This window comes from Panthera onca, chromosome C1, assembly GCF_046562875.1.
Source record: "Panthera onca isolate mPanOnc1 chromosome C1, mPanOnc1 haplotype 2, whole genome shotgun sequence".
NCBI lineage: Eukaryota > Metazoa > Chordata > Mammalia > Carnivora > Felidae > Panthera > Panthera onca.
The window spans coordinates 157,054,774-157,067,114 of NC_138346.1; the positions used below are offsets into that span (position 1 = coordinate 157,054,774).

General features: G+C 33.9%; 1 protein-coding gene across 1 annotated transcript in view; it reads left to right on the forward strand.

The window, feature by feature from the left end:
• PIGK (phosphatidylinositol glycan anchor biosynthesis class K) overlaps positions 1-12,341 on the forward strand; it is a 123,264-nt gene that overhangs the window by 27,440 nt on the left and 83,483 nt on the right. Inside the window, exon 4 of the mRNA XM_078451772.2 lies at positions 11,170-11,305. Within this exon, the coding sequence (XP_078307898.1) occupies positions 11,170-11,305 (136 nt within the window). The remainder of the gene's footprint in view (positions 1-11,169; positions 11,306-12,341) is intronic.

The window sequence follows — 12,341 nt, forward strand, 5'->3', positions numbered from 1 at the left end:
AAATTAATTTGGGGGTTCTTAGGTATCTGCATTGACTCTTCCATTTATTACACTGATTCTTTCTAAAGTAGGTTGAAAAATTGGGGGGAACCAATAAAAAGCCTGATGCATTTGAGGTCATGTGACTTAGGATGGGTGCTAGGCTGGTCTGAGAAATAAGAAGGAAGACAACTGATGAGGAGTGGGGCAGAATACACACTAATTTTAGTGACTTCTTCCCTTCTTTTCTCCTTCTTCCCTCTTTCCCTTTTCCAACCAGTAAGTATGTGTTGAGAGCCTATGGTGGTTAGAATACACTTGCCAATTTGTATAATGTAAACTAAAGTGGGGATACAGGGAAGAGTAAAGGGCAGCAGAGTAAACTATACTCTCTAAGATAAAACATAAGTGTTTGGGTGGTGGCAGTGAGAGTGACCTCAAAATAAGTCCAAACTTGACATGTCACCATGGAAAGTGATGGTAATAGTATTTCTAAGACAGTTCTGAGGATTGGAGAATTGATAAAAAACAATGTAATTCTCTGTCATGTCATATCTGACTCTTTCAGGTTGCTAAAAGGCTAAGTGAAACTAACATTTGTGAGCATAATTGGATTTCTTTGGAGAAAAGATATATTTCACAGAGTTTTATGTTAATGGTTTCCAAGAATTTGATCTGAGCGTAAGTGGGAGGTTACTCAATTCAGCAAAAGGTATCCTGACATTAAATCCTTATGCCCACCCATTAACTTTTATTTAGCATAATATCCATGCCCAAGGCTTCCAAGCTTGAAATTCAGATGTGTTATTTCAGAAAGTAAAACCCATATTAATCAGAACTTAATTTACCTGAAATGTCAGTTTTTCTCCACCACACAACAAGCAAAGGACAATCAAATAAGACCTTATTAGGGAGTTTGTTCTAACAAATATATCTTAGATTTTATTCTAGGCAAATAAAATCTAACTTAATTTCCTGCATTTTATTGAATTCTGTTTATGTTGCTGTATTTAATAAAATAGATATTCAAATGTTAGCCTTCATATGCAAATAAAGATTTTTGTTTAGTAGATTGTTCTTATTCAGAAAAGTAGTTTAAATGTCTTTTTTTTTTTTTTCATTTCATTATTTATTTAGATGTTTAGCTCTCACACTAGGTTTTAACAAGCTGGTGAACACTGGCAAATTATTTCTCCCATGAAACTATAACTACACATTATAAGACAGTATAAATATATGGTTGAACTGACATTACTACACATAGCTGTTTGATCAATTATGTGATAGATTATCAAGCATCTAAATACCGAGTTACACAGCTCTAAAGGCATATAAAAATCAAATGTCTGCTCAGTTCACTAGCAGAAACCCACTTCTTTTTTTTTTTTTTTTTGCAAGGGAGGTTGGGAAAAGAAGGGAAAAAGGCATACTTCAAACAAAAATATAACTGGTAAACAGCATCCAGTAGATATGGAAAAATAATGATAATTTTATGATTAAGAATTGTAGCTACAATAATAAAACATCTCTGCCTTTAAAAAGTATTTACTAAATTAAAGAACATATTCTGCATATTCTGTATAAGACAAAGACAGTATTATACTAGAAATATTGAATAGCCTTTTCCTGTATCTTTTTTAGGTTTTCCCGTAAAGTTGCACCCAAAAGTGTAAACATTAAATTAACTATAAAACTTTTTTTGCCTGGAGACATTAAAGATATGCTTCTGTGCAATGTAGATTTTCAAGATAGAGGTTTTCCATAACAGAACAAAATGAGATCTATAAACAGACATTAATTAATCACTGTACAACTTGGTAAAATAACAAAAATTAATGGTTTCACAAAACTGGTATATACTCATCTGAATGTGTACGATGTAAACATAAAGTGAGAAAACAAATAACCATGTCACCTTTGATTCCAATGTTTGAAATGACTGAAGGAATGAATCACATAAAATTTAGCATGTTCAGAGTTCCTAGATTTTAGTGCTATATGATACTAAAAATATACAAGTGTTATATTGGATATTTTGGTCCCTAATCTGTCTATATTTCTTATGTATTGATAAGATTCTGGCATGGAAGTAGGTTTAAAGAAGACTTACAACTGAGTATTGCATGATTTTAGAAAAGGTCAGCTGGTACAAATGATAAGCACATTTTAACTGTTGAACAGCAAGGAACTTTTCCTGAGTATCTAGATAGGTTGGTTGTAATCCAAACATAGAGGTTCTATGAAGCATGTAACCTGGTAAAACTACTTTTCAGTATTCCTATAAAAGCTTCATTAGACTTATTCACCGCGCCAACTTCTTGGGTGATATGCACAACAAATTAGGTCCTGTCTGAAGTTCCACTTCCAAGACAGTAGGCACTCCAGTTTTATTGGCTACTGATGTCTTTGCAGCACAGACACATTTTATAGTGATACTTCTCTAAATACAAAAGTTGCTTGATGTTAAAAGCTCCGTACTGCTTTTATCTTATGATCTGTACTACATCTTTATCTCCAAGCACACAAGCATTTGAGCTCTTCCATAGCCTGCAACACAGTGAATAGGAGTATAACAACCAGGTTCTTCACAAAACTTGTGTTTTGTAAGACTTAACCAGTTATCATTAATGTGGTTGGATGGCACCCTTCATCAAAAGGTCACTCAAGAACATGGATGCCTTCCTTTTCCGTAAGAGCAGTGTCATACATTGCTTCACATACTCTTACTATTGTAGTAATGCCATACTTAAGTTTCTCAAGAAACTTCGTTTAAGGTCTTATTGGTTGCATTATGTATAATAAGAAATATCATGTTCTTGTATGTGTGACCTCCATGAGAGTTGAGCTGTTCATTTGAGCCATGTTAAGTTAGTTTAAAAATATTCATTAGAGTTATGAGCTAATTTTAAAAATTGAATACAGAAGTGATATACAGAAACTTCAACATCCTCCACTTGAAATTCTCAGTGCTATAAGTATAAAGTTGGGAGTAATGGAAAATGAAATGAACCTCCTAACAAGAAGCAGGAAATCTTCAGTCTAGTCATATTGAGCAAAGGAAAGGAAGTGCACCGAGGTTTACCCCATCTAAGTCAGAACTGGAAGATGCTTTGTGGATCCCAATTCAACACTTCTGTGGCCAGAGTAACTGCTCTTATGTGGCTTCTTGGACTACTAATGAATTTCTACAGTTCTCTTGCCCTCATAAAAGTCATGCCGTGCTTGGAAGAAACATCATAAATGTGTGATGATGGAAAAGAATATGCTTACTGATTGAAGATTGTGGCTTAATCACAGAGTGGGTACCAAAGTGGCAATGACTGTAGCCTCAGGGCAGGGGGTCTGTGGTGCTCATTTGCAGGGTAGAGCAGGGCAAGTGCAGATAAGGGCACTAGACTGGTATTGAGTTTTGAAAAGAGTTGAAATGAGAACATTCCATTCCCCAGGTGTTTTTAGTCAGATTTTTATTGTAATTTTTAAAAAATGATTTGAGATTAAAAAAAAAAAGATTTTCCAGTTTTGTTAAAGATGTAAACAGACAAAACCTATAGCTCTGTAATTAAATGATTTGTTTATATAAAATTTTAGAATGTTTGTAATGAAGTTTAAAAGCATACATTTCATTGAACCACAGCAAATGGAAATGCTAAGATGCAGTTCTTATGAGGAAAAGTGGTATCCCTTTAATCTTTGTTGATGCGAGTATAGAAATTACTAAAGGTTCGTCCTCGTCCTCCTCATTGTTGTTGTTGTTGTTGTTGTTATTGTTGTTTGGCTCTGCTCATTCCTTGTGAATGAGTAAAAGCCAGTGTATTCCATTGTGCCAAAGAATGTAGTAATGGATGGAAAATATGTGGACTTTGAAGTAAAATTTCAGCTCCTGTACTTACCAGCCATGTAGCTTTGGGAAGTGTTTTGGCCTCACTGAATTTCCTTATCTTTAGAATGCAGACAATACTAGTCTTCACAGTATTGTGACTTAGTGAGAATGAGGCATCTGAAAGGACTGAAGCCCGGTGCCTATCACAAGGTAAATGCAACAAATACAGTTGCCACATCCTGTCTCTACCTCATTTCCTCTGGTATATTGTGGCTACATTTTGCATACTAGTAATCATCACTTCTGTGTTAGAACTGGAAGAAATTTTAAAAGTTCCTTACTCAGAATTCTACCTTACACTTTTATTTTTAACTTGCTTGTCTACTAAGATTCTGTGTTCACATTTGTTTTTGGAAGTTCTATCATATTGTTTAATATGTATCTTCAGAATTTGATTTAAATTCAGAAACTCAGTTTTCTCTTTTACTCTCAAGAAATGAAGTACAGTGTTTCATTCTGTCATTTTACCCTGTTTCCATTTTTCTATAACTTCCAATCTTATTTTTCTAGAATCTTATTAAATATGAATCTAAATTTAGTAATTTGGCTAAAATATAGTAAGTGCTTGTACCACATAATACGGAATGGTTATATCAAATTCATGACAATGAACACCATTTTATTGCTTTAAAAAATCCAAATTGTTAACTTACATTTGTTTGAGATTTATTATCTTCCAGTTGCTCTTTTTATCTGTGATAGTCTCAACTTAAAATTTTTCTTTTTTAATTTTTGTCCTAGTTGATTCTTATGATCAAATTGAAGAGCAGAAGTGGTAGTAGAAAACTCTTCACCAGTGTTTGGTCTCTATAGTTTATCCTTTGCCAAATAGATTTTTGTTTTTTATTTATAATATTGATACCTCAGAAGAAGCATATCCATTTAAAATGATTTAATGTTTAAATTTAATGTTTTATTAAACATTTAAAAAAATTTAATGTTTTATTTTTGAGAAAGAGCGAGAGCAGGGGAGGAGCAGAGAGAGAGGGAGAGACAGAATCTGAAGCAGTCTCTGAGCTGTATGTAGCACAGACAGAGCCCCATGCAGAGCTTGAACTCACGAACTGTGAGATCATGACCTGAGCCGAAGTGGGATGCTTAGCCGACTGAACCACCCAGCACCTCCATCCAAGTCCTCTTGATGAAAATAATATCCAAACTCTTTTGTTTAATGCCCCAAATTAAGAGGACCTTTTGATTTTCTTGTCATTTGAGAATAGAAGTGTACCAGAGAGGGCATATTGCAGATGTTTGCATGTATTTTTCAGTCAAAATATGCAATTCTGGCATTGTGGTCAAGTACTAGGAGACTGCTTATAGCATTCTAAACATTTTACATATAGACTGCTAAAATCTAATGCTAAGCAAGATTCCAAGATGCTTGTAAAATGGTTGAGTTGGGGAGATCTGACTAAATCAGTACAGATATTACTGGAAAAATAACAACAGTAATTTTTCTGTTAAACATGAGAATATGTGAAAGATTGCACATGCTGATTGATTCCCATTATGATGGACTATATGTGGTATATCAAGATTTAAAATTTTTTATCCTATGTATTTTGACAAAAATAGTTTATGCTTGATCAGTGGCATTCATTAATGCACCATTATATTGGCTATTTCTGTGAGCCATCCATAATGGTCAAGAGACACAATACCTTGTAATTTGGGTAATATAATGTACACATTTGAATTCTAAGCCTTGAGGATAGTGTGCTTGAGTAAGTCAGTAAACTAGTTCGTGGGAAGTTGAGCAGTGGAAAACTGGAAGAAAGATGAAAAACTTGCCTATGCAAGACCAACTTTAACAGGAAAGGGGAAAGAAGTGGGTGAGGCATCTCTGCTGCTTGCCCCCTCCCCCCATTATAGGAAGAGTGGTTAATATTGGGGAACGTTTGGAAGCACAGATGAAGCAGTGAAGACTTAAGTATAGGCTGCCAGAGCAGACAGTTGAGAGATTTGAAAATGTCAGGCTTGGTGGCTGTAAAGGTGAGGGAAGGGCCAGCAGCAGGATGTAATCCCAGCGCCTTTCTGTAGAAAAGAGTTAGCGGCTTTGGGGAATTGATTGGAGACTGTGTAGAATGTTAGCCTCTGTACCTCTTTGAAGTTCTGTTCTCTGATTTTTGCATTTAAGTGGGCACTTAAAATTTTTAGTTATACTTTACTACATTTAAAGGAGAAATTATATGCCTTAGTGCTATTCTTCAATTTGAAAGTTTGCTAAGGTCTCTGGATGGTTCCGTTTAGAATTTCAAGAGCCTTATTTTGTATCAGTTATGTGCTATAAATATTGAACAGCAATGAGTTCATGCATTTACCTTAATCACCTGAGATGATTAAATTATCAATCTAAAACAAAACATATCATTACATCCTTCCAGATCCTAGTTCATGTAATTTAAGGGTAATGCAGCATTGTTAAAAGCAAATAAATGTTCATGTCAAACAAACTGGGTGGGATCTGAGCTCCACTATTTACTAGCTGTGTGACTTAACTTTTGTGTACCTCAGTTCATAACCTGTAAAATAGGGATGAGAAAATACATATCTTGGAAATAATGTATGAGATAATGCTTGTAATGTGCTTGTTTTGTTAGTGCAATGGTTGAGATATACCGAGTGCTCAATCAATGTTAGTTATTATATTATACTAAACTACATGTGACTTTAAATATATAAGCCTATAACTAGCTGGCTCTACCTTCATGTGACGTGTCTGCTACTGTTGATTTCCCATCTCTGCAGTGCAGTTTTTGAGTTTTATTTCTAATAACATAAAATACTTGGCATCCTGTAGTCCAGTAATGCCAGTTGTTTGACATTTGGCAAGTTGAAAGTAATTCAGAAAATCCTAATGGTCCAGCACCTGTGGCTAGCACATTTGCTATGATTAGTTTCATAGTGCATGGGTGATGAGATTTATTAACTTGGAGATTCCTCCAGACATGGAAGAGAGAGGGAGAAAAGCCTAAAAGTAAATTACTCTGGCATCAAGCTAATTATTACATAACAAAATTTGTTGAATTGGCTCGGTCCAACTGTCATTAGATTGCTGCAGAAGCAATAATATAGAATATACTGAATAATTTATATCAGGGGGGAAAAAAGCAACACCTATGACCAGAAATCTAGAGTTAAGAGAGCATCAAAGATCCATGTGATTCTCAGATCTCCTGCTGTCTTAATTTCAGCTACTATTCTACATTGGGATGTTGATATTACTGAAGATAAGCCTGGTGATCCTAGCTCTGGTAGCTAAAGATGCTTTCAGATAGAAGTATCTGATTAGTTAGCATGACTATAACATAGCAGTTTTTTTTTTTTTTAATTTTTTTTTAACGTTTATTTATTTTTGAGACAGAGAGAGACAGAGCATGAACGGGGGAGGGTCACAGAGAGAGGGAGACACAGAATCTGAAACAGGCTCCAGGCTCTGAGCTGTCAGCACAGAGCCCGACGCGGGGCTCGAACCCATGGACCGTGAGATCATGACCTGAGCCGAAGTCGGACGCTTAACCGACCGAGCCACCCAGGCGCCCCTAGCATAGCAGTTTTAAGTGAACATTTAAAAAACATTTTTACCAATACAGTAATTTATTTAATTTAATTCAGTGAAAAATTTTTATTAAGGTAATACCAGTCTATTGTAAATGAAGAGTTATGCTTTTTGAAATGTCACACTATAATGATATAGGGCAATGAAGGATTATTCATCTATTTAATTTTTTTTTAACCAATTGGTTCCTGGTTCCTGATTGGGCCAAGGAAGAACTTTGGGGAGGTGAATAAAGAATGGCCCTAGCAGACTTGATGCAGGGTTTACCTGTTTATTCAATGTTTGGCAAACATAATGGAATGTATTATTTTAGTCCATTTTTCCCCCACATGTTTCTCAAATTGTGTTTCATATCTTCTTTTTTGAGAAGTTTTAAAATTTCATTTTTATTTTAATTGTCTTTAAAATAGATATAAGCATGATTAAAGTATTCTTTTAAATCAGCTACTAAGGAGTGGTAAGGAAAGAAAATATTAGTAGTTTTTTTTTTAATCTATAAAAGGAAAGAAGTTATGCTTCACTAATATTTATTATATATACTTAAAGTAGCAAATATGTATGATGTACAAATTAGTAGGTATATATGGGTGTGCCCTCCTATTTTTTTAACTAACAGGAATGCATGATTTAAAATATGTGGAAACTCTTATATAAATAACTGACACACTGTTTGGATTCAAAGCCAGTTTGAACTTATACAATTTCAGTGCTCACTTTTTCTTTAGTTTTGTGTTGAGAGAAGGCCATATTGCCATATGTTTTGTTGTGTGATGTAGGTTTTGCAGGGCCTTGAATAGAGTGAGAGTTGAGTCATCACACATGGTCGTATAGGATTGCCAGACTGTAAGAATATCTTATTCTTGTATCGATTGGATATATTTGAGGGATTTTGTCTCAGTTTTAATAGGATACAAAGCAGATTGCTGTTGTTATATGAATATAGTAGTATATCTTTAGTGTAGATTTATTTTCTTTGGTTTTGATTCCAGCAGTGATTGATCTGATACCCCCTCAGTGAAGACTTAAAAAAACTGCTGTGATACTAACCTGATATTCAAGTGACAAAGACACTTTAAGGAGTCAGCAAGTTAGATAACTGCTGTTTGGAGAATGTTTATTGGCAAAGTCTTAAATATAAGATCGGATTATCCTGAACAGTCAAGTAACATACCAGGAATTTATGAATCACATTTTGTACAGCATACTTTTGTGAACATTTTCTGTATTACTGAGTTACATTGTAGTGTAGGTATCAAAATACAGAAAAAAGAAAAGAAATATAGGACCAGACCTCTGATGTTATCTCTTTTTCCTGTGAAATACAATAGCAGACATTCAGTTTTAGCAAAATAACATCATCCTTCAAATGGAGTTAATGTTTTTAGAGTATTATTAGTTTGGTAGTTTTTTTAAAATATGATTTATAATTTTGTATTTGTTCATAGTTTTATAAGAACTATAAGCCTAAGCAGTTTGCTTTCACTTCTATATTTTAGTATTATTATACAAATAATTTAACCTTGGACCAAGTGAGAATTTTTTTTCTTCAGAAAAGCGTTCTGAACCTTTCTTAAGTTTTAGAAATAGTGAATTAGAATATGTGGTGTGACTTCTACATCTTTGAAATACAGTCTGTTTCCAGTCCTGTTTTTTTTTTTCATTGATTATCCACAAATAAAATGATTTTTTAAATGACATTGATTATGTTAACTGAAGGTTATGATGCTGTTATATTGAGGCTCAGAATTGTCTGTAGGAAAAATGTTGATTGAATTTATCATTTTAAGCTGAAATTACTACTTTTTGACATTGACATTTATAGATATTTAATAATCATTTCATTTCATAGAGCGAAATTAACCATAAGTCAAATGGCCTAAAGTTGTACTCCTATATTGAGATTTGGAAGTCAGTTCAGTCTTATTTAATGATGGCTTATAACAAAAAAGATGATTGATAATAACTTAATGTAAGTTTGTCATCTTAAATTATGAAAAAAGAAAAGATCTATTTTTCCATTTTAAGAGGAGTAACTTTCACAATTCTGTGAGCATGAATCAGTAACAGCTGAAGATCTGATCTTTGAATGCGGCAGGGTTGGAACCCTTTCAAAATAGAAATCTAGCCAATTTTCAAGAAAAATCACAATGTTTCAGTTTTGAACTTTAATGTATTTGGAACATATGCAGCAGAACACTTTCTTCTTGCTGTCTCCTGCCAAACTGATTATGTATGCCACATTTAATTTTTCCCTTATGTTTGGGAAGCTCAGTATATGGTAGAATAAAGAATTGCCTGATTCATGTTCACCACTTTTAATGGTAAGATCAAGATGAGAAGTATTTAAGATAAATTTTATAATCTTCTCTCAAAGAAAATATATGCAAAAATGAAAATGTTTCATTCACTCAGCAGATATTTATTGAATACTTACTATATGCCAGGCTCTTTTACTATGATTGGGTGTGAGAGATACAGTTGTGAACAGGACAGATAAAGCCCCTGTCCTCAGAGAGCTTATATTCCACTAGAGGTGGTGGGGGGAGATGATGAGGATTTCAAATTCATAAATGACCTATAGAAAATAAACACCTAATAAGAATGGGGTAGCTTAGCTGAGATTGGAATGATAGGAAGATCTGGGAGAAGTCTAAATGTAGTTCGTCAGTAAGTAGCCCCTAAAGTGGGAAGGGCCTGGCGTATTCCTGGAACAGAAAGGCCAGGGTGGAAGGAGCATAGTGAATGTGGATGCTAGGAGCTGCAGTTAGAGAGGTATGCAGAAGCCACATTAAGAAAGCCTTTAGACCATGAAAGGAATTTCAGCTTTCCTCTAATTATAATGAGTCTTTAGAGGATTTTAAATGAGAAAATTTAATGGTTTGATTTACTTAGTTTAATGATTTGACTTATTTAAGAAAGATCAGTCTGGTAGTTATAAGGAGAATGACTTGTAAGATTAGGGCAAAACTGGAAGCAGGAAGCCAGATAGCGAACTATTTCAGTATCTAGTTAAGAGATGGTGTCTGGTATTATGGAGATGGAGTGGAGCCAGTGAACAATGATTGGCCTGGGGGTGTGTTCTGTGGCACACTGATCGCACTTGCATGTTTCCATTCTTAAGCATTTAAGATTCTGAAAGTTAAATTTTTGGAGTATCGTAGCTTAATGTGGACTCTATAAGTCTTAAGAATGTCAAATATTTCTAAAATTTTATTCTACTTTTTTTTAATGTTTATTTATTTTTGAGAGAAAACGAGAGAGCAAGCAGGGGAAGGGCAGAGAGAGGGAGACAGAAAATCCAAGCAGGTGCTATGCTGTTAGAGCAGAGCCCAATGCGGGGCTTGAACCCACGGACCATGAGATCATGACCTGAGCTGAAGTCAGACGCCTAACCAACTGAGCCACCCAGGTGCCCCAAATATTACTAAAATTTTTAAAAATATTTGGGGAGGATAGTGTAGCTCTTTCAGCTTCCCTTTGCTCTATGGCATAAAACTTAAGTTAGTAATTTCAGGTTCTGTGGATAAGTTCATGCCAGATTGTTCTAAATTCCCTTCTTTAAAGTTTATACTACATAAGGATATGAAAACAATTAAAAATTTCTTTTAAAAAATGTACTCAATAATTATTTTTGTTATTTTTAATGAAAAGAATGAACATAATTGCCTCATGATATAAATAAAATGTATCTGCTTTTAACTTTTTGGTTTTATTTAAGTAGCATATTTCCTGGAATTTTTTTTTTTCCTAGTCACATTGTTCTGATGCTTGCAGACGATATGGCATGCAACCCTAGAAATCCCAAACCAGCTACAGTGTTTAGTCACAAGAATATGGAACTAAATGTGTATGGAGATGATGTGGAAGTAGATTATAGAAGTTATGAGGTAACGTTGTTTAATTTAGCAACATTTTTGAAATGTAGATATCATTACTTTGAAGCTCTAAAATAGCGATAGAATAAAATAGTCTTTTTCTTTAAACTTTGTATATAACTGTCACTGAAGCATTGATATAATTCTGTCTCTGCAGTTCATAGGAGTAAAACTAATACAGTATGAACATTTCATATATATATCTGGGATAGGACAACTTTATCTTAGCTTTTATGTTACAGTATTTTAGTGAGTTTTCATGTATCAACTTTTTTTTTTTTACAGTAAATGTATTGTTCATGTTTCATATTTGACCTAAAATATCAAGCTTTGTATTTTTAGTAAACACATTAATTGTGGAAAAATTAAAATGATTAACAAAAAACTCACCCATATTTCCACTAGAGGTAATCACTTTTAATATGCTTCCAGTGTTTTATCCATAGATGATTAAAAATCAAAATGTAAATTTGAAAGATGACATTATACTATAATTTTTTCCCTTTGAAACTTCATTTTAAATTTAATAGGTAGTGAATATGTTTAAGATTTGAAGCCTGCTTTGATGAAGTCTTCCTCACTAATCCTTCCCCTTTTACCAAGCCTACCAAAAGTAAGACACAATTTTTGGTGTCTCCAGACCTGTTTGAAGCAATTTTAAAATATCAACTCTATCTCCTGCCAGCCTGTAAGCTCTTTGAAGCCATGGCCTGTTTATGTATCTTATACCTAGCCAGTACTTATAGCCCTTTGAAGGCACTCGGGAATATTTGTTCAGTGATTAAATGTGCATGAATATTCGACTTTTTACTTGTTTATTTAGTCGTCATAAAATATAAACCAAAAATTTCCCTTCCTTGTTAGCCAACAAGAACTCTTATTAAAACATTTAGCATTTTGCTCTCTTCTGGGAAAAATGTAAACCAAACATTATATACACATACATATACATACACACATGAACACACATACATACACATATACATTTACATACTCATGATCTAAGGAAAGGTCAAACAAGAAAGTTGGATAGAATTTCTGCTTTTTA